Below are 25,756 nucleotides of genomic sequence, written 5' to 3'. Positions count from 1 at the left end.
AGCTTATCTACCCATTGAGTTAGTCATGTTCTTTTACTATGAAAGTTTGGTCATTATGTGGGGTTGACTTTTAAATATACATACTGCCAATGGATACCTTAGAGAGTTAGCTATCTGTTTGGATACACGAATTTGATCGGACTCATACTCACATCAAGGAATACTACAGGGTTTGTCATTGAAATACTCTGCTTTCTTGCTCTTTGTACAAAATTAGTTCTCGGAGCTTAGTGTCATCAGCTGGGGCCGAAATAGACTTCGCATCATCGTATAAACTTTCCTAAGGAAGATTTGCTATAGGAAGCAAGAAGAATACACGAAAAATGACGCCAAATAACGTTGCAATGTCGCCACGGAAGAAGTCCTTTGGAACATCCCATCCCGATGCGGACACAGCAATAGACAGAAGTATCCCAGACTTCCCAATTGCCCAAGAATCTGATGAAGATTATTACTTTAATTCTCATAAACCACCATCGTATTTACCAGAGTTAGAGAACGAAGTTGAAGATTTCATTGACTATCATCTAAATACCACGGGAAAAAGAGTTGTATTGGTTACTTCGGGAGGAACTACCGTACCCTTAGAAAACAATACAGTTAGATTTATCGACAATTTCAGTGCCGGTACTAGAGGTGCTACTTCAGCGGAATACTTCTTGGAGAATGATTATGCTGTTATATTTTTGCATAGGGAATTTTCACTTTTGCCTTACTCTCGTCACTATAGTCACACTACTAATTGTTTTTTGGACTACATGACAGAAAGAGACAATAAGGTAGAGATTAATCCTGAATTTGCAGATGAGATGCTCTTACTCTTCAGAAAATACAAAAGGGCCAAAGAATCAAGATCACTTTTGTTGACTCCGTTTACGACCGTGAACCAATATTTGTATACTTTGAGACTGATATCCGAATTATTGCAAAAAATGGAATCGAGGGCCTTGTTTTATTTAGCTGCTGCTGTCTCAGACTTTTTCTTACCACAATCGAGGATGCCCCAGCACAAGATCCAATCACAGGCTAGTGGGAAGCTTATAGTTGACTTAGAGCAAGTTCCAAAATTCTTGAGAAGGCTAGTTGATAGCTGGGCACCGTCTGCTATGATTGTTTCTTTCAAATTGGAGACCGATATATCTATCTTGATAAAAAAATCTAGGAGTGCATTAGAAAGGTACCAACATCAATTAGTCATTGGTAATTTATTGCAAACAAGAAAAAAAGAAGTCGTATTTGTCACCCCTGAAGGTCCTGAGACTTGGATCAAATTGACAGACAAGGAACAGGATGATGATGTTGAAATTGAAAGTTTGATTATACCCAAGGTTATAAAGTTACATTCAGGATGGATCGAGCAGCATTTAAAGGGCAAAGCTGCATAGATTGAAAGCTTAAATTAGTAATAAATTAATGCATGAGTCTATTTACAAGAATGTCAACCCAATACCGTACTGTAGACCTTTTCTGATACCGTCTCTTTCATGGATGGCAATTGGGAGAACGAAATTCAACTCGAATCTTGCCATTGGATGATTATAGAGAATACCAAATCCGCACCCAACCGAGTGTTCGGACGTAAGCTGCCTTACGAGCTCGAATGCTGTTTTTGATTTGTCGTACAGTATCAACTTTCCGTAGTTAATAAAACTGTGCAACTTGAAATTGGAGTCTTCGCTAACTCTAGGGAATTTTGATACTAATGATATCCCGCCTTTAAGAAAAACGTCGCCTCCAACAGAGGAACCGTACTGTTTTGGTCCAATTCCGTTCAACAAGAACGATCTTACATCATTAGGTCCACCAACATAAAATCTATCAAGCACATATGATTGGCCGTTAAAAGGAAGTAAAAGACCAGATTTATTGGTTAATATAAATGAGTGATGTTTGTTCAATTTCATAGTATTTTGAGATTCCAAGACAACTTTCATGAAAGGTGATTTGTTGAACTTGAACCAACCATTATATTCTAAGCCCAATCTATAAAGAGATCCATTCAGTGGCAAATGTTGATTGTCACGACTGTCAAACTTCCAGTTATAAATTAAAGATGACTTGATATTAGATCCTGCTTGGCTCAAAACGTCGGTAGATCTTGAGTTCATATTTCTGAGTATCTTCCAGCAATTTTCGAATACTAATTCATGATTAACAGGGCTATCAAATTGAGTATAGAGTTTTGTAGAAATCCCCTTAACATTTGCTTCTGATTGTAAATGGTCCATTTTTCTCGTATTCATGAATGCTGAGTTTTCAAAGATGTAATTGGCATTGTTTAATATGGGTTGGTTATAGTTCACCAAATATGAAGACTGTGTTTTTGTTCCCGTGATAGCATCGAAGATCAAGTTTTCAGCTCCTCCAAAAAGATTTTTGAATTGAAATTGAATGTATCCGTCTCCTTCTCCATTACCAATATTTGTTCCAGTCTTTGCATAAAACTTTTTTGAAGGTATGATGTTAAATACTGGAACCAAGTCAATAGACGTAGGATCTCTAGAACCAAAAAGACCTTTGGGTAAGCTGTTTAGCGAAACAACCATATTTTCAACCAAATTTAATTTAGTGAAATTTCTAGATACCGACTCGATGTTGGTTAAGAATTCCTCTAGAGTAGTCAATCTCAGTCCCAACAATGGATTTAATTGAGAGGATACAAATCCATCTCTAAAGCCTTGTGAATTTGTCACCTGTGCGTTTTTTATATTTACCGGAGTTGATCTCAGTGCCTTGAACAAATCTTCAAGATACATCCTATTACGCTCAGTCATTTTCTCCAGTTTTTCATTTAAAATTTTCTCGAACTCCTTCTCTTCCTTCGACTTGGGAATATCTCCCTTGGGGAGCCTATCCATGAACAGCTCCTCATGTTCCAAGGACATCTTTGAAACCTTTTTCCAATTGAACAGTTGGTGATTGTATTTTATTAAGCTGCTGAAAACTCTACTTTTTGGAGCAAACATGCAGGACAAAAGAGATCTACATCGGAATATCAAGTTTTCCCATATTAAGTCTATACAATCCGCCATTATAATACAGATACAAAATTACATAAGACGATACTTTTTGGAACTTAAACCCTTGAAGGTCATTTCAGATGAAAAATTGTTCCAATCAAATTGAGTAAATATTTATCAATCGGGAGGAGAAATTGCAACCAGAGGCACAGACGTTAAACTAACTGATGACTCCATTAATGCACTTCTGGGACTCAAATATTCGTTGTTTGAGTTCTCACTTTGACTTGTTGAAGGGATTCTCGGCAGAGAAGGGTCATTTGTCTTATCTTTCTCATCCTCCTCAACTAATAAACGTATACATTCTTTGCCAGCTTCGGTTTGAAAATGCCTCCTTAAAGCATCAGCCCTAGCAAATTTCCGGCCACAGCCATATGGCGTACCATCTTTTAAAAATCCTTTACACTGGAACTTCTTTTCGCCAGTATGTAAATCCTCATGTCGCTTTCTATCATGTTGCCTAGCAAACGCTTTTCCACAAACATTACATATGAACGGCCTTTCATCGGTATGAGTCCGTAAGTGAGACTTCAAGTTGTAAGGCCTGGTGAATCGTTTATCACATAAATGACATGCATAAACTGAAGGATGCTTTTGGGTTCTTTTGGAAGATTGATTTGGAGACGCTAATTCGAGCATTTTTTCTCTAGACGATACTTTTGGAAGTGCATCGTCGTCACTGTCCTCTTCACTCCTGCTCGGTGATTTTGAAGCTGATCTCGATCTTGATCTTGAATGCTGTCTATTTGAATGACTTCTTCTTCTCCCCCTCCTCATTCTCTGGAGTTCATCAGGATTAAGTAATGCATGATCATTGTACAGTTCAGATACAGCCGAACCTGGACTTGAATAATTATGTTGGGAATTAGGCGCGAGTGAATTTGAAGCTGCCTGATTTCTTGCTAGATGGTCATTACCTAGATGCATTGAATTACGTGCTGACGAGTTTGCTGAAGAGTTGCTGAATAACGAGGGAGCCTTAGCAGCAATTTCTTCAGGGGTCTGTATGGATATTGTCACTTCTTTTTGCTGTTCCTGAATGGCATTGTTGTAACTTATTAAGTTATTTTCAGTTAGTCTATTAGAATTGTCAAACCGATCGAATTCTGCAGCACTTAGTACGCTAGGACCTAGGCCTTGATTCATTGATTGTCGATCATTGTACTGTTGAGGAACCTGAGAACGCTGCTGATCTTGCACAAAAAACTTATTTAAATTTGTATTTGATATTGAGCTTCCCAAAGCTAGTTCGTTGTCAAAATTATTGAACATATTGGTTTCTGGATCTAAATATTGACCGGGCAAGGGGTTGTTGTTTCCTACGTTTGAATAGTTGCCACTGAAATGAGACATGGCATCCAAAAATGGACTGCTAGGGTGCAGTGAGGTGTCAGAATATAAGGAATGGCTCGAAAGAACGCTAGGCGACTTCGGGTCCAAAAGTTGCAGCTGGTCGTAAGATTGAGGTGACAAATTGTCACCATTAAAGTTCATATTAGGTGTTAACAATTCTGAGGAGTTCCCATTAGCGGAGTCCAATTGTCTCAAGTTGGAGCTGTTCAATGATGGCCAGTTTGCTCCACTCGACTGACCATAACGAGCGATTCCATCGACTCCTACTTCGTCGACTTTAATATTCGGATTATCATTAGTAAAATCTTGCTCATAGTTATATACACCTCCCATGACCCCAGGATTAGCCAATCCATAAGATGGAGTATTCATAGAATTTCCTATCCCATTAGGACCACTGTCTACTGCTCCACTAGACTTCCACTGAGGCAGGTCATTGAACATGTCATATAACTCCTCATCTTCCCCCATATTTCTTTGCATAGAAGACATCTGGATAATCAGATGTCTTGTTTTTGTATTAACCCCTAGTACAGTTGTATCGATTGAATATTATGTCTTTATCCCACCGACCCAGTTTCAACAACTAAGAGCTGTAATATATCTCGTGGGCAGGTCTGTATTTATTTAGCTATTGCTGACCGCAAGTTTATCTGACCGATTACCGTCAACAGGTACTATACTTATGTTGTTTATAAAAAATACTTCTAGTCGCTATGTTTTCTCAAATAATTATAGCTTATTGTGTGCTACAATCAACCTTTCTAACCGGATGTACGAACGATTAAATATAATCTATCAAAAATTCGTATAACCGCCGCTTGGTATTCCAATCGTTCTCCGGATAAATATAACAACACGCTCAAACTATATTCAGTAGATGTCTGACTTCTTAGCTATTGAAAAAAAAAAAAAGAAAAGAAACGGTCTATATTCTATTATGTAAATAACTCATTTGAAATTCGACTCCAACGTCGAACATTTGATGGAGATCCTAACAAATATAAAGACAATAGGCCCCAAATGTTCGAAAACCCAAGCGAATGTAGTCACAATATTCTACCATACAATATAGGCATAGGTAAGAACGTTAATGGGTAAAGTAACTCTAGCTATTTGAGATTATAAGGGTAATGAAGATGTAGGATGTAGATTGCTACTTTAGATAAATGTCTGGGGACATGCCGGGGAACAAATGGGGAACGAACTGGAGAGACGCTGAGTACACGAGAGAGTTGAAGATATATGCTACGCTTGTGGAGAGCACTAGTAGATATTCATCCGGTGTAATTAATCTTTATAGAAGAGCTGTGCGCTCGCTATGTAATTCTCGCAAAAGCTATAGAGAAACGATCCTAAAGTCATGGTAATACCACTAGCAGGTACATGGTTAAGAATCTAGACCAAATGTGTATCAGTAGACTTAAAGGCATCACTCGACCTAATAGCTGCCGTATGATCTATGTCAACAAGGCTTTAGACTAATACGGGAGCCGTACAGATTATGATGGCTGAGTAAAGTTCACCGGAAAAGTCACGCTAGATTAGCTATTGATTATTCTAGAATACGACGCAGATGTTATTCGAGGAGACAATTTGGCTACCATAGGCATAGGGTCCTATATTGCTATATCGAGTACAATATGCCAAACATCGGGAGCGTAGGTCTTTACCTTTTCTATATGTTCAAGATGAAAACCGGGGAAGCTTCGCCTGGCTCGATCTTTGACTGAATCAAAATCATCTACGTGAGCATTTTCATGAATATGTATAATCAACGACTTCAGAGTCGAGATAACTTGACTGATCGAGCGAGATGTAGCCCAAGACTGTTCTGAAGATGGTAATAAACCTAAGTTTATATGACTAATTGGAATATTAAGCTGCGAAAGTCTTAATAATGCGTTCTCATTACTTTCTTGAAAGAGAAAAGCCTTTATACCCAGTTGAACCGATTCAGAGAAAATAGATGCATTGAAAACGTCCTCTGGTTTTACGACTAAGTATTTGTATCCATTGTGTTTCAAACCTCTGGATAGACCTTCGATTGACCAGGGGTTTATCTCCCAGCAGAAAACGGTTGCGCCATTTGCCAAATAAGAGAGAGTAAAGTAGCCTATGCCGGCATACATATCCACAACGTATTGGCCCTGTAAGCACTTGAAATTGTCTAGTATACGCTTTTTCTCTTTAATGTTTCCCCTAGAAAACATTGTGTACCTGGGGGCCCATGTCTGGTAAATGCCATTCTGTATGACACTGCACCAAAACGCATCATTAAAGTCTTGCTGCGTAGGCTCTTCGAAAGTAGGCTCAGGTCCGAAGTCACCGGAAAAAGGTATTATATGCATAGGTCTTCTCATCACATCCGTTTCCGCTATGGGCATATTAATTGCAATGTGAGTGATTCCTGATGGGAAACAGTGGGAAAGTATGGTACAACAAAAGTCCTGTTTGTCTATTCCCATATTGAATTGCTCCGCCCATAAGCTTGAATCAAATGTTCCAGGATTGAGCAAGACTACAGGTGGATATATACTCCATTTTTTAGGCACATATGTCAATAATTGGTTGATTCGATCTTCTGCTACATTCCTCTCAGCCAAATAGCTTCTAGTTATCGTAGTTAAACTAGACTCATTGGCCAGATCATCGCTTGAATAGAAAACAAGGTCAAATTCATCCTCACTACCTAAAATAGATTCCAAAGCAGCGTATTCTGTCAGCGTAGAGAAGACATATGTCAAACTGCCCGTTTTTCTTATCTTTCTATTACGATTTAGTAATTTTTCACGTTCAAGGAGAGTTTTGATACGCTTTATTTTGGATGAGTCTGAAACCACCACGGCCACGTATGTCCTTGCCATTAGCTATCAGCCCTGAACTGCCCTTATTACCTTTTTATCCCTCAATAGAATCTTTTAACTGTTAGTCTTTTATTTAAGATGATTATTACATAATCTGAAAAATCTCGTGTAAAATCCACTCATATGAACGTCGAGAAGATCGATCTAAGACTCAACATTTTTCTTAACCAAAACAAGATAATCGAAGGACTATTCCACGATTTAGGGATAAAACAACCAGAAAAACTCATTTGGGAACGAGTAATATCGTAATTGAATGCTGGTAATATCTCATTCTTTTTTTTTTTGTTTCTGTTTTATTAGAGATTTGATATAGAGTTTTTCAGCCATTAAGGACTTATCATAATATCCTCCAGGCATTCAATTATTTTTTTTGTTGTCCTTTTTTTGTTTCATCAATTGTCACTAGTGAATCCGCTGGAGCCATATAGGGAAGGTCCGTGAATCAATCACTTTGGTAGAAGCATATTATTTTGATCGGGATTTTCAGCGAATTAAATCTCCTAAAATGACCGAAGGAGATAACAAAGTCGCCGAGGAGATATCAAATGAACCTCAGGTGACACCAGAGGCTCAGGTCCCTGAACAGACAGATGAGCCTATTGAACAGGCAACAGGAGAGCCATCCGTATTACAGTCGACACAATCTCCAACACATCACGACAGTGCGCCGGCTAGTGCAGTGGAGGGTGGCCGAGAAGTTTCGAAAAAAATATTATATGTTGGTGGGTTGCATAAATCAGTTTCTGATGAAGCATTGAAGGACTTGTTTTCACAATCTGGTAATATCCAGTCAGTGAAGATATTGAATGACAAAAATAGACCAGGATTCAATTATGCATTTGTCGAATTCGACAATACTCATTCTGCTGAGGCTGCTTTGAGATCACTCAATGGAAGAATCGTTAACAATTCCGAAATAAGAATCAATTGGGCTTATCAGTCGTCGAATATCAACTCAGAGAACCCAGATGAACCAATATTCAATATTTTTGTTGGGGATTTATCCCCTGAAGTGGACGATGAAACTCTAACGAAAGCATTTTCAAAGTTCAAGTCTTTGAAACAGGCACATGTAATGTGGGACATGCAAACCTCCAGGTCTAGGGGTTACGGGTTTGTGAGCTTTAGGGACCAAGCCGATGCAGAATTGGCTCTCCAAACCATGAATAGAGAATGGATAAGCGGGAGAGCAATTAAATGCAATTGGGCATCTCATAAGCACATGAACGACAACAACAACCCTAACCACTACAGAAATAACATTCGCCATAACCGTCAGTATAGGCCATTCAATAACATGATGCTCGCCCCTCAGCAAATAGGTGCTCAGAATAATGGCATGCCTAACCAATTTGCTCCTCAACAACAACCAAATATGCCTCATGGTGTAGCTCAGCAAGTGGGTGTTGGGGGTAATATGCCAATTGGTGGAGGAAACAACGGAGTACAAAATAACATGTCTCTTATGTCGCCTCAATCTTATGATATTGTTTTGAGACAAACTCCATCGTGGCAAACGACTGTCTATTTAGGAAATATTGCACATTTCACCCAGCAGTCCGACTTGATCCCATTATTACAAAATTTTGGATTCATAGTTGATTTTAAGTTCCATCCAGATAGAGGTTGTGCCTTTGTTAAGTTTGATTCCCATGAACGAGCTGCATTGGCTATTGTACAGTTAGCTGGTTTCACCATTAACGGTAGACCACTAAAATGTGGTTGGGGAAAAGATAGGCCACCTATGGGGCAATATCAGAATTTCCCCAGGGGCGTGCCTCCTTCGATGTATGGACAGAGACCTTAATTGCTCTACAACTACAATCAATCAATACTTGAAAAAAAAAATACTTTTTTTTTTTTGCTTTCTCTCTCTATTTTACCTTCAACAGTTCCATCTTGTCTGATCAAGATTTCTTTTCATCTTCAGCTTAACTCTAGCCATAAAGCTCGACATCTAAATATCTATATAGACTTCTGATGAATAAAAGCTCACTGTTTCTAAGGTTCTTGTTCCATTAGCATTCTATTATATTGGAACACAAAAAGGGTATAGATTTTTTAATGATACTGGAACATGAAAAAAATACAGGCGAATCGAATTTTTTTTTATTATATGAATGGAATATTCGATCCTAGAAGGTAAAATTTGCATACCAAGTCTAAAAGGGAGTTAAACTAGCAGAAAGGTATAATAAAGTCAAGTATTTACGTTTTAAGAGAAATAACGTAGAGGTCATCTTTATGTTACAGCAGTTCCCAAAAGCATTTGCATATCTAGGTTTATTTTTGACGTTAGTTTTCCCATTATTAATTAAAGTTTTCACCAGCGAATTGATTTCTGATTTCAATTCTAAGCATATCCTTGTTGTCAAGTTTAACGTATTGTCTAAAATTTGGAATTCCAACCCACTCGCTCTCACGGCTACTTCATCGGCAATAGCTTTTACTTTACTACTCATATACGTCAAGAGAGAGTCAATTTCACTTCCAGATATACTTAAAAGGGCAGCTATATACATGAATTCAGGGTTCAACTTTGGATCGGCAGCAGGTAGATCAAGGTTTGGGTCCATGAGAAATTCAAAGGAACAAAAGTTTGCAATTAAGAACGGTGGAGAACCGGGAGGAATAAGCAATGATGGAAATACTTGTTTTATGAACTCCGTTCTTCAATCTTTGGCATCTTCGAGATACTTATTGAAGTTTATTGATTCTTACTTATACTCAGAAATAACTATAGACGAGCAAGATGGAAAGCCAATTAAAATGAGATCCAACACACCAAAACCTGAGTTAGTTTTTACTACATCATTAAAGACATTATTGGATAACATTAATGGAAGTTATGGGGCAAAAGGAAAGGAGTTTAGTACCAAACCTTTGTTGAATAGAATGCCCAATGGCCCAAAGCAAAACTTCTTTACTGGTTATAATCAAGAGGATGCCCAAGAATTTTACCAAGTGGTTATGGGTCTTTTAGAAAGTGAATTTAAGAAGGTAAACAAGACCAACGAATCGATCAACAAAGACGAAAAAAGTGGCGAAATAACTAAATTTGTGGACTCTACTGACAATTTAATTTCAGGTTGTGAAAAAATAGGAAGGCTAGGTGAAGTCTGTGTTCCTGCTTCACAAGTGGACCCGAATTTGGTAGATTGTGATCATAAGGTCTTGCCATTAAAATTGGTGACTCCTGTTGACGGCATATCAGCAGAGAGAATAGGATGTCTCTCTTGTGGTGAGGTTGGAGGAATAAGATATTCCGTGAATAGTGGCTTGAGTTTGAATTTGCCTTATAGATCGTCATACTATTCAAGTTTTAATCTAGAGGGCTTACTAGATGAATGGATTGCGCCTGAAATAATCGAGGACGTTAATTGTAATAGATGTGGATTAGTACAAACAAAGGAATTCTTGACTAAACAATTAGAGTCTTCTACAAATGTGAAAATTTCCAACCAACTTGAAGATAGAATCAAAACAATTGACCATGAATTAGAGAAGCCACATATCACGGATGAAGTATTTGAAAAGGCAACTATAAAGCAAATGATAAGGAAAACAAAGAAATCTAAGCAAATTTACCTTAGCAGACCTCCGCCCTTACTCTCAATTCATATAAATAGGTCAGTGTTTGATCCGAACACTTACAGGATTGCCAAAAATGCAAGTAATGTGACTTTACCTGCTGTTCTTGACTTGAGCCCATATACGGTCGAACCTAAGGACGTAAACATGGACGCCAGATTATCGTTTAGAAAACAAGACGTAAGAAACATAAGAGCTTCAGTAAATGGTAAATTGAGCAAATCTGAATCGGCCTATTCGTCTTCTTCGTCTTCTTCTTCCGATGATGAAAATGAAGAAGCTCAAGAACTCAACAGCAATGGTAACTTGACCCCCTCTACCAAGGAGACAGACATCGATAATATTTCGTCCACAAGTGCAAATTTCTCTTCACCTTCCCTAAGGTACAACTTAAAGGCGGTTATCTCACATTATGGCACTCATAACTACGGCCATTACATATGCTATAGAAAATTAAGAGGTACGTGGTGGAGAATAAGCGATGAATCAGTCTATGTGGTGACAGAGCAAGAGGTTTCAAATGGACAGGGTGCGTTCATGGTATTTTACGAATTTGAGGACGGATATCAGGAGCCAGTACAACAAGTTACCGATACGGAGCTGTCAGAGTCAGAGTCTGAAGGGGAATCAAAAGAATTCAGATCTACTGGAAATAGATCTGTTGTCAGCAGATGCGATGGATCTAGTATAACGCAGATGCTGAATTCAGACAAGTCAGATGACATTGAAAAATCAAGCAGTGAAGGTGAAGATCGTGGTCCTGATGGTGATAACAGCGCAGTGAAAAACAATGAGAGTATGGAAATCGATGGGAGTAGCCATTTGGTTGGCGAAACAAATGATTTCAATTTAGGTGACGAACGAGCTCATTTGTAATAGTTAGCAATGTAATAAAAAGTTTAGCTTAGCTTATTATATCGCCATGTAGAGTGAAAATAATAGAATGAGTATGGGGGCATCTCATCTCAAAATTTTTTTTTTTATCTTATGTATGCCTTTTCTGAACAGACTAGCTAAATATTATGGGTTCATAGAGAATGGGTAAAAAGGCAAAAGGAAAGATAATTAATAAGAAGGGCCTCAAGGGAGCTCTAATTAGACATGAAGCTAAAGAAAAATTACGTAAAAAAGAAGACAAATTGATAAATGTTAAAAAGGAAAACCAAAAATTGAAAGAGAAGTCTATGAAAAATGGAAATAAAAAGACGGGAAAAGCTCAATTGATTGACACTAAGGCATTTATACCATTCAATAAAGATGAAAAGGTTTTACTTGTCGGGGAAGGGGATTTCTCATTTGCAATGTCTTTAGTAGAGGAGGATTTCATTAAACCAGATAACTTGATCGCAACCAGCTATGATTCTGTTGACGAGATTAATTTGAAGTACCCAGCAGCAAAAGAGAAACTTGAGTTTTTGAAATCTAGGGGGGTTAAATTACTTCATGATATAGATGCAACTTCCCTTGTAAAGTCATTGAAATTGAACCCTTCGAATAAGAAAAAAACTGGGGGAAAGCAGTTGTTTGATGATGGTGGCCAGTTGAACAAAATCATGTTCAACTTCCCTCACACCGGACGTGGAATGAAAGATGTGGATAGAAACATAGCAGATCACCAGAAGTTGATTTTAGGATATTTCAAAAGTTGCAAAGAGGTGTTCAGCGTTATTAATAAAGACTTCACCTCTGAATACGGTGGTTACTTAACAGACAAGAATAATGGTAAAATAATAATTTCAGTATTCGAAGGAGAACCATATAGATCATGGGAAATTAAGTCTCTCGGAAGAAGTCAAGAATTCATGGTAGAAAGATCAGGTAAGTTTCAATGGCTGATGTTTCCCAGTTATCATCATAAAAGAACTAATAGCGAAAGGGACACCACAAAGCCAGCATCTGAGAGAAGTGCTAGGATATATGTTTTCTCAAGCAAGAAAGCCATTGATTCAAACAAGAACAATGTCGATGGAGCCTCCTCCGAAGAAGACTAAAAATTCAAAAATTCATGATATTGCATAATATATACTCAAACAGGATGATGTATTTACATAAACTCATTCAAAAGAAGCTTCTAGGCTGGATAGACCTTCACACAATGGTCAATTAGAAAAACCTCCTTTGTAAGAGGGTCCTTAACTTTACCCATGCGTAGCAATGTATTTTTCTCAGATAAGTACTTCTCTGAAGGGTTCAACAACTTTTCAAAAGGATAAATATTTCCGTTAGGTAACTTGAAAGGATTGTTGAAAATGCTTGTGATTAATTGAGCATAAGGTAAGTTTTTACTCAAATTGTATAATTCAGGTGAACACACCGGGCAATTATTAATTTTATCAAGCAACCTGTAGTAATAATTCGGACCTCTATATTTTCTATTACTGTGAATCGAAATATCGCTAACTTCCGAAGAATCCAGTCTGTCATCGGTCCTAAAGATAGTATTTTCATAATTGCAGTAACATGACTTTGTTTTCAAACTTGATAAACCTGCTGACAAGTATATAAACAACGGGTAATTCTTGGAAATGCCATAAAGATCAGTGAAGTTTTTCGTGAAACATTCAGCTAAGCTTGTCCATCTTTCATCGGAAAGGAGCTTTTCATATTCCTGGAACCTTGGCGAGTTTATTACTAGGCTGCTAGAAAAAGAAAGCCCATTTGCCTCTAGCGGCTTACTTTTGTTGATAGCAACATATACCAACAAGCCCCCGATCTCTTTAAGCTTTTTTAGGTTACTTTCGTGATTCTTTACATCTCCTTGTTGATAATTCTCCCTATTTCCATACGACGATAGATGTTCTTTGGAGAAATTGATTGCTTCGCTAACATCACCCTTTTCTATAAGGGAGAGGAATTTACAATAGTTAATTTCAAATTCTAAGTTAGAATTCGCCTTCCTTAGAGAGTTTCTGTTCTCACTAAACCACGATATAATCAAGGACAAGTCATGATGCTCCACTATAGACACAAAGACATTGTTGAAGTTCTCGAATAGGTCATAGTCAATCAACTTTGAAAATTTGGGATTGGTTTTGGAAAGGTTCTTTAATAGCAGAAGACCTATGTTTCCATTAGAACTAGTATTGGATTTGATTAAATAATCTACAATCAAAAGATTAGCTTGATCTCTATACCAATTGATCAAATTAGTATTATGTAAATTCATTGTGAAATCATCTCCGGTTGGAGTTTGCTTATCATCTTCTAGCTCCTTGGAACCAGATCGTGGAGCTTTAACATCGATTAGATTTGTATATTGAGTCAATTGTGCCAAATTCTCTAATCGAACAATTATTCTGGATCTATACTCCTCGTCTCTCTCTGCAAATGTGGCCAATTTGCGTTGAAACCCCTCAAAGCTTTTAATTAGCTTCCGTATCATCTCAAGCTTGATTCTACTCGGCAAATTAGGATTCTTCCTGATTTTACCTATATCTTCAGTCAATAGTTTTTTCTGTTTTTCAACAAGCTTCTGGACATTCTTGAAGTTCTTCTTTATAAGCTCACAGGGTATTTTAAACAGGGTCAACCTGGTTTGAATATGAAAATTGATAGTAGGTTCACTCATCTAGCAACTCAATAAAAAAAAAATCCAAAGTGGCACCGTTTTCACCTTTTTGACAGCAAATTTGAAATCTAGCGATAATATTGTCAAGGTTATAGGATCTTTCTTGAATTTAATGAGTATAGAGGCTAACGTGGAGTAGTATAAGGGGCGATTTTTGTCTAGTATCTAATCTCTCACTATCAAAATCGCTATCAATATCTCTATGAAGGACCACTATAAAAGTTCGAATTTAAAGATTTTATATACTAGCTCTATATATAAGGATTATACTCTATTGGGATTAGAAACAGGGTACAATGTGTCTTCTACTTTGTATTCTCCACTTTTTAACTTATGAAATATTTGTTCTAATCTTTTGGTGCCTTCTGGAATATCGTTAACATACTGACCATCTATATCTAGAGCACTTTTCCTATTATGAGGAGAAAATTTGTGAACTTTATCAACAAATTCTTCCTTAACATTATCGTAAGGATAAAAATGGAATTGTAAGTTGTCACCGTGGGTTTTCACTCTAGATAATTCCCATTCTCTTTGTTTCTCCTTAGACGGAAGCTCTTTAGCTCCAGACCATACACCAGCTATTGCTGCAGCAGAAGCTTCGATGGTATGGAAAGTTAAAGGAGATACTGTAATTCCAACTGCTGCCAATGAAGGATCATCAATGGAAAAAGTATTATAATAGAGTCCCGAAACTCTACTTGAATTCGAAGGTGAATGAACCTTCAACTTATCCTCCAAAAAGGGGAAATGAAAGTGGTAGCCAGTGGTAAATACAATTTTATCAACGTTCTTTTCAACAGATCCATCGCTGAATATAATTTCATTTTTTTCCGGCACTATTTTAGATATTGTGGGCTTCGACACTATACCTTCAGAACTTAGGGCATCATTGATCCATGGGTAGATCTTATTCACACTTCTTCTTGAAATAATGACCTTCTTAGCAAGTGGTACAATATACTGCACTAAGTTTGTAGTACTTATTGAGCTGCCGACTAGCACCACCTTTTGGTTTTTAAATATCTCTGCATTTCTGAACGATTTTGCATGCATTAATGATCCAGGATGAAGCTCATTCTGCTGAGCCAATCCAGGAATATGTGGGATATTAGGGAGTGAATAATGGCCAATAGCTACTACAACGCCATCAAACTCTTCCTGGTACCAATGATATTCTCCCTTTTTCAGAAGTTTTCTAACAGTTAGCACCCATTTCCCTTTGCTGTTTTTTTCAAGTGATTCTACTTTTGAATTAACCCTTATATAATCAACTAAGCGCTCCTTATCGATGAAATCATCTAAACTTTTTGTAAGCTCTTGTTGTGAAACAAAAGGATATATTCTTCTCGATTCATCGTAATATTTCTCTTCATTTGGAATGTATGAAAATCGAGTGAACCTCCATGGAACATTGGTGAACAAGTCGGAAAATACACCACTTGTACTCCATTCCAGCTCCTTAAGGCTGATATCCTCATTAGTGCTTAAAGGCAGTTGAAAAGTAGTACCTTCAAGAGATTCGGGTATAGCTCTCTTTGGATGAAGAACAGATGGATCATTGTAGGCCCCGGTATTAAGCAACTCCTGCGAAGGGAATAAGGGACCCTGTTGCTCAAAATCAGAGGCCCAGACACCCCCTGGCCTGCTTTTCTGCTCAAAGGCAACTATTTTCGAAAAAGCACCTTCATTAGATCTAGATGTACCAACTGTAGAATTTCCATTCTTGTCTGTATTAAGAAACTCATACAAGGCAGCTATACCCCCTGGTCCAGCTCCAATTATAGCAATTGAGTCAATTTTCATTGCTTTAGATCCTGTGGACCTTGAGACCTCTGTTAAGCTATAATGACAAGTTTATTATAGCTTTATTCACTAAAGGCATCACCTTTAATGATATCGAGAGAATGTATGGCGATTGCGAAAAATTAGTAGTTCGATATCACCTTCCTATTATGAACAGCTAAAAAAGCCACACTATTGATAGTATGAAAAGAGCCAAAGAAAGCTACAACTATCATATTGCTTATGAGATAGTAGCGGTAATGATCCTAGAAACAAGATAATTACATTAAGCCATATATTTACGGAGATATAAACCAATTGAGATATTACAAAACGGAACTTATTATCAGATTCCAAATATCATATATGTCTTATTATACCATAGTTTCATCATTGTAAATCTATATATGCCCGGGAAACAGACGCTGCTGTTTTTGAACTATTCTCTATCGATTTTGAACAGGTCTTCCAGTGAATTATCAATCTCGAAATTATTGATCTCAAAATCAGTTAGCTCTAAGTGACCATCCTCTAGGTCAGCGGACAGTTCTGGTAAATTTGTATAGCGATCAGTCCTCTTAGATGTAATCGTTTTAATGAAATCGATGATTCTTTTGAATTTACTCTGCAATTTTGCAGCTACCATGGATCTACCACCGCGGCCAACCATGAGCCAGACAATAAATCCTATTAAAAACATGAAGATAAAAAGTCCGTACCAGCGATGTGGCTGAACGTACCACTTCAGTTCATTATTTTCATACTGGTCTGATAACTCGTAATCATAATAATGATATACAGCATTTTCATCTGGATCTCTAAACTGTGGTCGTGGTGGGATATTATTTTGTTCAGCACCGTAGCTATACACCATGGATGAAGCTGAGTGATAATATCCAGGCCTCTGAAGTAATAAACCTTTGGCTTTCAGCAGTTTTTGCAATTTTTCATCGGTGAGTTTGTGAACTTCTATAGTGTGATTGATAAAAGCTTGGATGTATTCGTCATTTGAATATAAGATGGCTCTTCCAAGTGTCCATGAAAAGACAGAGCCACCGATATCTTCTGCAAGCTGTAGTGATTTAAACTGCTTATTCTTATTTGGATCCTTGTCTATTCCATATCTTGGGAAACCAAGACCTGTGTGCAAAAAGTTCAAAATCCAAGAAGACTTAAAGCATAATTCTGATAACTCAACTTCTGTTAGTTGTCTTTTTGTAGGTTCTAGCTTATTTAAGTCAATTAATTGACTAAACGTCATTGAGCAGATATCCTTCGTCTTCTGATAGATAACTTTATAATCAAATTCGTCACTAGCATTTCTCTCTGGCTTCTGGTCCTTATTTCCATAAGATAATAAAGTATTTATAGCATCCCAATATCCACTAACGCCAATAAAATGATTGACATCGAAATCAAAAGCGGGTATCAAATCATTCAAAAGACATGCACTCACGTCTGCTCCTTCATTTAGTTGCTTGCAATTTTTATCATCATGAGATTTGCCAGATCCATACGTGCTTCTCAGTAAAACAGGGAAAATTGAAGTTAAACATTTCTGGAAGTCACTTTCCCCAACAAAATCAACATAGTCACCTTTGATAACAGAATTCTTGGTGTTTCCCTTTGGTAAACAGGGATCTGAAACAGGAACACCTATGCTATATTCGTCGTCAATTTTATTATCTTCCCTATAATCATCCGCCAAATAGGTGAGATACTTATCATGAGCTTGAAACATCCCAAGACCCAAAAATGAGTCTGAGTAGACATCAAATTGCTGTCTCACCGGTGGTGAATAACTGGCGTCTTTCTGCTTATCATTTCTCTGTAGTTGAGGCACCTCCGCGAGACTTATCTTATATAAATTATTCTTATGCTCATTTATTTCAGTGGAGTTGGGCAGAAATACAACCTGAGTAGAAGAGCCTCCCATATCCAAGAGACCATAGGTGGTGTGATTTTTACCATGTTTATGCTTTTCAGGCGAATCAAGAGCTCCAACCAAGTAATTAATGGATAACCATCCATATAATCCCTCTACGTCACCATCAATAACGTTGACATGGGATGCACAATCAGGCATGTAGAAGTCAGAGTTATAAGTGAAATAAGAACAGATGTTTTCCAATATCTGTTGTTGCTCCAAATTATTCAAAAGTCTCATTCCTGCCGTCGAGTGCAAAAATATTGGTGTCCTCGTATGTTGAGACTTAGGGACAACTGTACTTGCAACAGAAAGTAGATATTTCAAGTGATGATTTCCTATCTTCTGTGGACTGGCATTAAAAGAAGAAATACCTGGACGAATCTTCTGGTGCCACTTTTTCTTACTATAAATTTTGGGAAACTTGACCTTCTCTAATTTTGTTTGACCTTTGGCTTTATCCTTGCTCTTTTCTTTCTGTTTGTCTTTATCATTGAGTTTTCCTTTACTACCTTGTACACTCTTCTGTTTCTTACTGTCTTTATCTTTACTACTTGTAGCCCCTTCACTATCGCTGTCACTATCACTGCCACCTTCATCAGTTTTATCATTAAAGTCTATTTCATCGCCTGTTCCAGCTCTTTTGAGTAGTTTAAGACTCAGCTTCACATTATCGAAGTCAATGCCAGCATTTATCGCATGTGTTGGGTTTAACCAGTTGTATATAAATACTCTGGATCCCTTAGAACCTGAATCAATAATGACAATATAGTCGTAAGGAATACCTTCCTTAGAATATATCGGACCCGGATTTCTTTTCGTAGCTTTTCCAGTATCTATCTTTGCGTCCGTCACCATTGATCTCTATGCTAATTGTAACTTGGCTGTCCTACCGGATAAAGTTTGGTAGTATCACCATTATTACGACATATAACGACATGTCGTGATCATCGGAAAGCAACAGCGAACACGTCCGACGATAACATGGGCTACAACATATAGGTTAAGTCTCTACCATTTGCTTCAGCAAGCACGTACTCACGAATGAATAAAGTAAATTCTTTATATATAACCCTAAATAAAAACTACCATAAAGCCAATCGAAAGAAAACCACAGTAACCATTAAGTCAGATCCTATGTATATAATCCTCTAGTCATGCTCCATGTGGTCTGCTTAAACTATTGTACACTTTTCATTTTGCTTCACCGGTGGGTTCTGCTTGTTTTCGATCTCTTCAATCAATGACTCAAAAGCTTTATTAACGTTAACGTTGTCTCGAACAGAGCTCTCCAAAAACCTGCAATTGAACTTCTTAGCAAGATTAACGCCATCTTCAAGTTCGACTTGCCTCTGATAGTTTAAGTCGCATTTATTCCCAATCAAAACCATTGTGATATCATCTGAACCGATGGAGTCCAAAATTTTATCTCTTATAACTTCTATCAACTCAAAAGATTGTCTAGACGTTACAGAATAAACTAATAAATACCCGTGAATTCCGATTAAATGCTTTTCATTCATGATAGAGAACTCATCTTGGCCCGCAGTATCTAGTATTTCGATAGCGTATTCTTCATTTTTGTAATTTATAGTCTTCGAAAATTGATTCTCTATTGTCGGATAATAAGATTCTACGAAGTGGTCTTCCACAAATCTAACCGTCATAGACGACTTACCAACCGAACGAGAACCGACGACAGCAATCTTTCTGGCCTTTGCCATTTTCTAATAAGTCTATCTTGAATAATATTCAAGAAAAGTGCTGATATAATATTTGCTCGGTTTCTCCTTAAATTTTTAGATAAGCAAGTCGAATTGGCGATGCTCTAACAATACCTTACAAAAAATATAAGATTACAAAGAAATGAGTTATATTCACAAATATGTAGTTTAGCCTATTTAGCCCATTTTATTACTTCCAAACTAGTCACTACAATAAAGATAGTGGTTGGCAATGTCAAAATTACGTAACCCCAAAATAAGACTCCCCCCATCTCCTTTTGATAAATTCCATTTATCTGGGTAATTTGCGACAATTGAATAGCAGGTGGGGATATTGTTAAGATAAAAGCGACTATCAAAAATATAGGATCATCTAGAATAGATATCTTAATGAACTTGACACAAAGTGAGATGAATGGAAGCATAACAAATGATGGCAATATCATTCTTGATAGCACTGAAGCTGCAACAATTCTATTGTAATGTTTGGACGCAGACGGAACATCCTTTGATGGATATAAATTCGAGCCCAAGACAATCAAAATTAATGGAATTGATACAGACCCTAATTGCGTGATGGATGCTGTTAATGTAGCATTGACAAAAGAGTCCTTCTTGTTGAACATTTGGTCTTGGAGAAAAGGAATCGAAGCAACAATAACAGATATCAACATTGCATATAAAGGAGGATTCATAAATTTGAGGAAGCTTTGGACAACAGAAGAGTTTTTGAATGAAATCCAATATTGAGATACCCCATAACTTTGAACAGCCACTGGTGAGCTGAAACTTTTGATAGAGTGGTTATCTTCATTGTCTCTTTCTATCACTCTCTCTATTTCTTCGTCGAAATAACTGTTATCCGATGTAACTTCAGTTGGAGAATTTGGTTGAGAATCTATTAACAAACTCCTAGCTTCATCTTCATCGTAGCTTTTTGTGCTATACAAAGTTAATTCTTCTGGCGATCTCCTTCTTAACAATGTATTATAACCCCAAGACCATCTTAGTACTTGGCCCAACTGTTGGAAGATTAGTAAATAAAGAATTCCTCTTGAAGCTACTCTGTCGGAATTGTCATCATCGATATCTTCCCATAACAAATCAGGTAATGTGTATGCTAATGATAAGGTGAGAGAGACTGGTAATGAATTTGAATTGCTAAACACTGACATAGCAGTAACAAAATCCAGCTCTGGGTTATTCAAATGAAAAAAGTTGTTGACAATCTTTGAACTCAAATATGAAACACCGGTCAACATACAGAAAAAGACAGGTATAATAATGATGTCGATCATCTTTTGAAATGACAATGACGAAGCTAGCTTGGAGAACACCAAGCATGGTGTAAAAAGGTCAACATTAAGCTGAGATATAACCTTTTGGTTTTGGGTATTCAACAATCCCAGCTTAGCCGATATAAACCCAGCAACGCAAATAATCACAACCTCTAGAACCGCTTCAAAAGTTAAAAAAGCAATATCTAAAAATGAAAGATCAGTGTTCTGATCCTTTCGCTCAACTAAGGATGTAACTGCTCGTAGAATCATGCTTCAACTCCTTTTTAACACAAATAAAAATCTCTTAAGCCGAATTGCCACCAGTAAAGTATTATGATATGTCACTGAGTGTCCCTGATACAAAAATGTAAAAAAGGACTTATATTATGAGGTAGCAGAAGATTATTTGTCTGGCGTCGAAATACTTGAATTCGATCTCTTATTAAATATTCTTGTAGTTCAGGAATTAATCAGATTTGCTTTTTACAAATTTGTTGCTCCTTCAATTACAGAGGCTTAAAATATGGCTTAGTTCTCTCTTATGTTAGTGGTTACTTTCACAAGTCGATATAATGTGATCAGTTACTGTTCTTTCCTAGTAATCCCTCTCTATATTAAGACGACGATTATAAGAGTTTGCCGAAAAAAAGTGATTACTTCTTGGTGGTGGACCTTATCTCTGATTGTGATCCTGCGAGGTACAAAAGTGAATCTTCGTTGGTTCTAGGGAAACGGCGTGAAATTTTTTTCCCCTGAGCTTTAAAGATCAAGTGAGCCGTGAAGTGCCTAATTAGTAACCCTAGCTCGACGCCAAAACTCTCAAGTTTGTCTAATGATTAGAAACGTGGCGGTCTAATCTGTTCCGTAATAAGTTATTATTTCTGTCCTGCATACTCGGTATCTATTACCAGGGATTACTTGAGCATCAAGAGCAGATCATGAGGCGGGGGGAAAGTTGTCACATTAGATGACTTGTGGCACAGCAAGTAGCAGGGTAAGGGCCCCAACAAGATCAGCTTTGGATAGAGTATTGCTTTCTTCAATAAGAATACTAACTCTCGTAAGGACAGAATGATATAGTTGTGCTAGATGTTCAACACCATCGTATCCGGTCTCGGACGCATTCCTTGCAGCTTCCAAGAAGTTATCTTGGCTCGCTTCTTTCTCTTTATAAAATTTTCTACTGCTTTAGTCCTTAGCTGACTTACTTTTATCGGCTTTCTGTATTGTCTTCCGGCAGAATCATATGTGCTGCTTGAAACGTAGAAGCTTACAATGTAAATAACGATTTTTAATAGGTTTCTACAATTATTCTAAGAAATACGTATGCAAAAAAAAAATTAGTACCTTAAAATTTTTTTTAAATAGTACTATTGCTTCATAAGTCCTCTAACTAAACAGATTCATAGGTAACGGAATCTAAATCACTACTCTATTGCTCCAAGGACCCTCTTCCTTTCTTTCAGAGCTCCAAAAAAGAACACAAAACCAAAGAACACAAAATCAGTCTATGATTTTTTGAAAGTAAACAAATGACTTTTTATCGTGGATAAACAAGTGATTGCAACTTGGATAGTGCTAAAGGAAGGAGCTGACTAAGGCCGGATTATAAGGACAAGAACATAGAGGAGATAGTGTTATAGCAGAAAATTAACGTTTTCAAAATCAAAGCAGAGACCAAAAAGCTACCTGGAATCAAATAAGTCAGGTTTTAATACAAACTGTCAAACTATCTAAGGATAGAGCTCGCAGAAATGACCCCTAGAGTAACACGCTCTGTGGGCTCCCCTGAGCATCGAAAAGGAGGTGCGAGGGACGCATTTCCAGATACTGATCTCGAATCATCATTTGATTTAGGAATAATGGCATCGACACCATTAAAATATGAAGATGAGACATTCCTTTCACCCATGAATAAGCTCAACAGATTGCACTTGGAGTCAGACTGTGAAAATCATTTGGGAAACCAAACTTTGACGAGTCATTCGGACGATGAGAAACTCCCAAACTACAGAAAGAGGCATTTGACTGAATCGCCTTCAGATATGATAATAACGCCTAGTAACTCGGGCCCCAATTCTAAGATGTCCATTTGCATTAATAATAGCTCCAACATAAGTAAGCTAAGCTTTTCGCAGAGTGATTCAACACCTTGCCCAGTTCAACCTAGAAAGAGGTTGAAGTTCAAAAAAAATAACAATGTCAGTCCCAGGATAAATAATAACAGAAGAATTTTAAATCTTTCAAACTCTGTCAAGACTTCAGTAGCAACCAAGTTAAACACTGCGCTGTCTGACGATGACAATTTGAAGACTATAAATACATCCATTTTTTCGAAGGGCCAAGAATCAACACCTATATCCCAATCCACGCCCGCAAATTCGAGGGACGCAACCCCATCACCTGCATCAGTTGACTCAGTTGAGTTTGGAGATTCTATTAATGGGTTTCACTTTGTGAGACCAAAGAACTCGTCTGTTTCGACTCCAAAATTAAAATCATATAACCTACGAAACTTGTACAATCAAAGTAATATAATAGGTAAAGAGGAATATGAAATTATTGGCGAGGTAGAAACAAATAATTCAGACATTCACGTTGGTGATAGGAGGACGGACCCATACAATGAGGACTACGATGATACTGACGATGACATAGAACAGTCGCGAAAAAGAGAATTACGCAAACAATATTTTAGTGACGATAATAAGTTGCCATTGACACGATGTTTTGAAGATCCGAAGCCTAAAAAGGCAGAACTAATTCAAATTATCAACGATCAGAACTCTGTGATGGATTTTTTAAATCAAATTAAATTATCTGATGAAGAATTAACAGATTTAATCAAGTCTGAGAGAAGAAGATGGCACCCTGATAAGTGGCATTCGAAATTGAAACAATCGCACTTGCCGTTTGATATAGAGATAATTAATAATCTCAGTCAAGCGTTAAATGCAATTGTGGAGCAATTAAATTAACGAACTTTATAGAATTATATATGTATATCTATATACATATGATGTGACGAAGTTTCTATGAGATTTCTATTATACAAATTAACTTCTTTAACTTCTGCATAAGAGAAGGTGGATCACAGCATTATTAGCTTTGTTCAATGTCTTTTGGAGTGTCAGCTCCAGTTTCTCCATTATCATCTAAAACTTCTTCAATATCTTCTTCCACATCTTCTTCAATATCTTCTTCAATGTCCTCCTCCTTGTCTTCATCTTCGTCCTCTTCTTCCCCTAGCTCATTCTCTTCATTGTCATTATCTTCTTCATCTTCTTCATCTTCATCTTCTTCCTCTTCGTCCTCATCTTCCTCGACATCTACTTGAGGAGGTGGGAGATCTTCCGATTTTTCGTTATCCCAAACAATATTGAATCGAGTGACCCTAGGCTTTTCTGCCAATATATTTCTCACAACATGATCAACCTGTACCTTTGCGGGTGGATTTTCTCTCAACTCTTCTGAATCATATTCATTATTCACGTAGTAGCCTACTCTGACAAATTCTCTCTCTGCATACGAACAACTCAATAGTATCACCGTAACACTTACCAATTCACTAGCAGGAATTAACTCTGGGCTTGGAGGATCAGCTTGAAACAAGAACTTATTTATGCCGACGGGAACAGGACCTACTAATATTGAGTCCAACTCTTGGTCGTGGTCTAAAGATCTAGAAGATCCTACATATGTTAGCTTCCATTCTAAATCCTCTCTTAATGGTTCTAAACATTCAAAAGTTATTTCGAATTCATAGGGGTCTGTGAATTTTGCTGGATTGTTGAGAACCTCAATTCCTAGTAACGATACAATGGACATTTTCTTGATTGTATATTGACTACTCAAAATTAGAAATCTTGTGGGACGCGTTTCAAAATTTTGACTACAGATGTATACACGACATTAGCGAGCAAACACGACATTTCTTGATGGACGACATTGTAAAATTTATAGATTCGATTCGGTGTCATTAGCATAAAGCAGTTGACTAGACGACACTAAGTTACACAAGATTATTGGGGAGGTGAATAGAGGCAATGAATAATCCACAATCTGATGATTCGGAGTCGAGATCTGATACTCAAAGTATGGTTGAGCAGGCACCACTGGTAAAAGATGCCGAAGAAGCCTCTGATAAATTTGAGAAAACACAGGATGATGATGAAGACCCAGAGGATATAAGTGACTATCCCAAGCTCTTTGAGAAGTACCAGGAAAGATTTAGCAAGGCTTATACGATTTCACAAAAATTGTTTGACATCGAAAAAGCCCAAAGAGAGACTCTCAGCTTCTATAAACGAAGAAACAATGCAATAATAGATACTCTATGTGAAATGGAGGAAAAAGACGCTACAAGCTCACTAAATAAGGACAAAAATTCACAAATTACTGAAATAGATAAATCGAGGATTGAAAATATTATATCTTTAAATCCCAGAGTATCAAAGTACCTTTCTTATGTATTAAATGAATCTGAAGATTTCAAGGTCAGCAAATCGAAAGAAATAAATCTCCTAATCAACGAGTCTATCGCTGAATTATCTCAGGATGATTTAATCAACCAAGAAATTAATCCACAAGACGTCGAAAGTTGGTGCAGAAGGCACTATCAAAATTTGGTTATTTCAA

General features: G+C 37.2%; 15 protein-coding genes across 15 annotated transcripts; 6 read left to right on the top strand and 9 right to left on the bottom strand.

Moving 5' to 3' along the window:
- Positions 1–323: 323 nt before the first annotated feature.
- PRCAT00005222001 (phosphopantothenate--cysteine ligase) lies at positions 324–1,385 on the top strand (the record flags this gene model as incomplete). Its single annotated transcript, XM_062955279.1, has 1 exon — positions 324–1,385. The coding sequence occupies one exon, from the start codon at positions 324–326 to the stop codon at positions 1,383–1,385; it is 1,062 nt and encodes a 353-aa protein (XP_062811897.1).
- A 42-nt stretch (positions 1,386–1,427) lies between these two features.
- On the bottom strand, positions 1,428–2,885 carry SAM50 (SAM complex subunit; the record flags this gene model as incomplete). The annotated part of the gene is made up of 1 exon (XM_062955278.1): positions 1,428–2,885. The coding sequence occupies one exon, from the start codon at positions 2,883–2,885 to the stop codon at positions 1,428–1,430; it is 1,458 nt and encodes a 485-aa protein (XP_062811896.1).
- Positions 2,886–3,137: 252 nt separating this feature from the next.
- On the bottom strand, positions 3,138–4,865 carry CRZ1 (DNA-binding transcription factor; the record flags this gene model as incomplete). Its single annotated transcript, XM_062955276.1, has 1 exon — positions 3,138–4,865. One exon carries the CDS (start codon positions 4,863–4,865, stop codon positions 3,138–3,140), a length of 1,728 nt encoding a protein of 575 aa, XP_062811895.1.
- A 1,127-nt stretch (positions 4,866–5,992) lies between these two features.
- Positions 5,993–7,240, bottom strand: TRM12 (Trm12p; the record flags this gene model as incomplete). Its single annotated transcript, XM_062955275.1, has 1 exon — positions 5,993–7,240. The coding sequence occupies one exon, from the start codon at positions 7,238–7,240 to the stop codon at positions 5,993–5,995; it is 1,248 nt and encodes a 415-aa protein (XP_062811894.1).
- A 508-nt stretch (positions 7,241–7,748) lies between these two features.
- PRCAT00005218001 (uncharacterized protein) lies at positions 7,749–9,050 on the top strand (the record flags this gene model as incomplete). The annotated part of the gene is made up of 1 exon (XM_062955274.1): positions 7,749–9,050. One exon carries the CDS (start codon positions 7,749–7,751, stop codon positions 9,048–9,050), a length of 1,302 nt encoding a protein of 433 aa, XP_062811893.1.
- A 437-nt stretch (positions 9,051–9,487) lies between these two features.
- Positions 9,488–11,710, top strand: UBP1 (ubiquitin-specific protease; the record flags this gene model as incomplete). The annotated part of the gene is made up of 1 exon (XM_062955273.1): positions 9,488–11,710. The coding sequence occupies one exon, from the start codon at positions 9,488–9,490 to the stop codon at positions 11,708–11,710; it is 2,223 nt and encodes a 740-aa protein (XP_062811892.1).
- Positions 11,711–11,871: 161 nt separating this feature from the next.
- Positions 11,872–12,825, top strand: PRCAT00005216001 (25S rRNA (uracil2634-N3)-methyltransferase; the record flags this gene model as incomplete). Its single annotated transcript, XM_062955272.1, has 1 exon — positions 11,872–12,825. The coding sequence occupies one exon, from the start codon at positions 11,872–11,874 to the stop codon at positions 12,823–12,825; it is 954 nt and encodes a 317-aa protein (XP_062811891.1).
- Positions 12,826–12,905: 80 nt separating this feature from the next.
- On the bottom strand, positions 12,906–14,402 carry PRCAT00005215001 (glucose-induced degradation complex subunit; the record flags this gene model as incomplete). The annotated part of the gene is made up of 1 exon (XM_062955271.1): positions 12,906–14,402. The coding sequence occupies one exon, from the start codon at positions 14,400–14,402 to the stop codon at positions 12,906–12,908; it is 1,497 nt and encodes a 498-aa protein (XP_062811890.1).
- A 264-nt stretch (positions 14,403–14,666) lies between these two features.
- On the bottom strand, positions 14,667–16,208 carry PRCAT00005214001 (uncharacterized protein; the record flags this gene model as incomplete). The annotated part of the gene is made up of 1 exon (XM_062955270.1): positions 14,667–16,208. The coding sequence occupies one exon, from the start codon at positions 16,206–16,208 to the stop codon at positions 14,667–14,669; it is 1,542 nt and encodes a 513-aa protein (XP_062811889.1).
- Positions 16,209–16,626: 418 nt separating this feature from the next.
- On the bottom strand, positions 16,627–18,972 carry PRCAT00005213001 (uncharacterized protein; the record flags this gene model as incomplete). Its single annotated transcript, XM_062955269.1, has 1 exon — positions 16,627–18,972. One exon carries the CDS (start codon positions 18,970–18,972, stop codon positions 16,627–16,629), a length of 2,346 nt encoding a protein of 781 aa, XP_062811888.1.
- A 317-nt stretch (positions 18,973–19,289) lies between these two features.
- RHB1 (putative GTPase) lies at positions 19,290–19,838 on the bottom strand (the record flags this gene model as incomplete). Its single annotated transcript, XM_062955268.1, has 1 exon — positions 19,290–19,838. One exon carries the CDS (start codon positions 19,836–19,838, stop codon positions 19,290–19,292), a length of 549 nt encoding a protein of 182 aa, XP_062811887.1.
- Positions 19,839–20,011: 173 nt separating this feature from the next.
- On the bottom strand, positions 20,012–21,388 carry PRCAT00005211001 (uncharacterized protein; the record flags this gene model as incomplete). The annotated part of the gene is made up of 1 exon (XM_062955267.1): positions 20,012–21,388. The coding sequence occupies one exon, from the start codon at positions 21,386–21,388 to the stop codon at positions 20,012–20,014; it is 1,377 nt and encodes a 458-aa protein (XP_062811886.1).
- Positions 21,389–22,872: 1,484 nt separating this feature from the next.
- PRCAT00005210001 (uncharacterized protein) lies at positions 22,873–24,096 on the top strand (the record flags this gene model as incomplete). Its single annotated transcript, XM_062955265.1, has 1 exon — positions 22,873–24,096. One exon carries the CDS (start codon positions 22,873–22,875, stop codon positions 24,094–24,096), a length of 1,224 nt encoding a protein of 407 aa, XP_062811885.1.
- A 124-nt stretch (positions 24,097–24,220) lies between these two features.
- On the bottom strand, positions 24,221–24,946 carry ASF1 (nucleosome assembly factor; the record flags this gene model as incomplete). The annotated part of the gene is made up of 1 exon (XM_062955264.1): positions 24,221–24,946. The coding sequence occupies one exon, from the start codon at positions 24,944–24,946 to the stop codon at positions 24,221–24,223; it is 726 nt and encodes a 241-aa protein (XP_062811884.1).
- Positions 24,947–25,164: 218 nt separating this feature from the next.
- On the top strand, positions 25,165–25,756 carry PRCAT00005208001 (uncharacterized protein; the record flags this gene model as incomplete). Its single annotated transcript, XM_062955263.1, has 1 exon — positions 25,165–25,756. A coding segment is annotated over one exon (592 nt), but the record flags the coding sequence as incomplete, so codon positions are not given.

This window comes from Priceomyces carsonii (assembly GCF_900007245.1).
Source record: "Priceomyces carsonii strain CBS4050 genome assembly, scaffold: Debaryomyces_carsonii_scaffold_6, whole genome shotgun sequence".
NCBI classification, from domain to species: Eukaryota; Fungi; Ascomycota; class Pichiomycetes; order Serinales; family Debaryomycetaceae; genus Priceomyces; species Priceomyces carsonii.
This window is presented reverse-complemented; position numbering and strand designations above follow the sequence as displayed.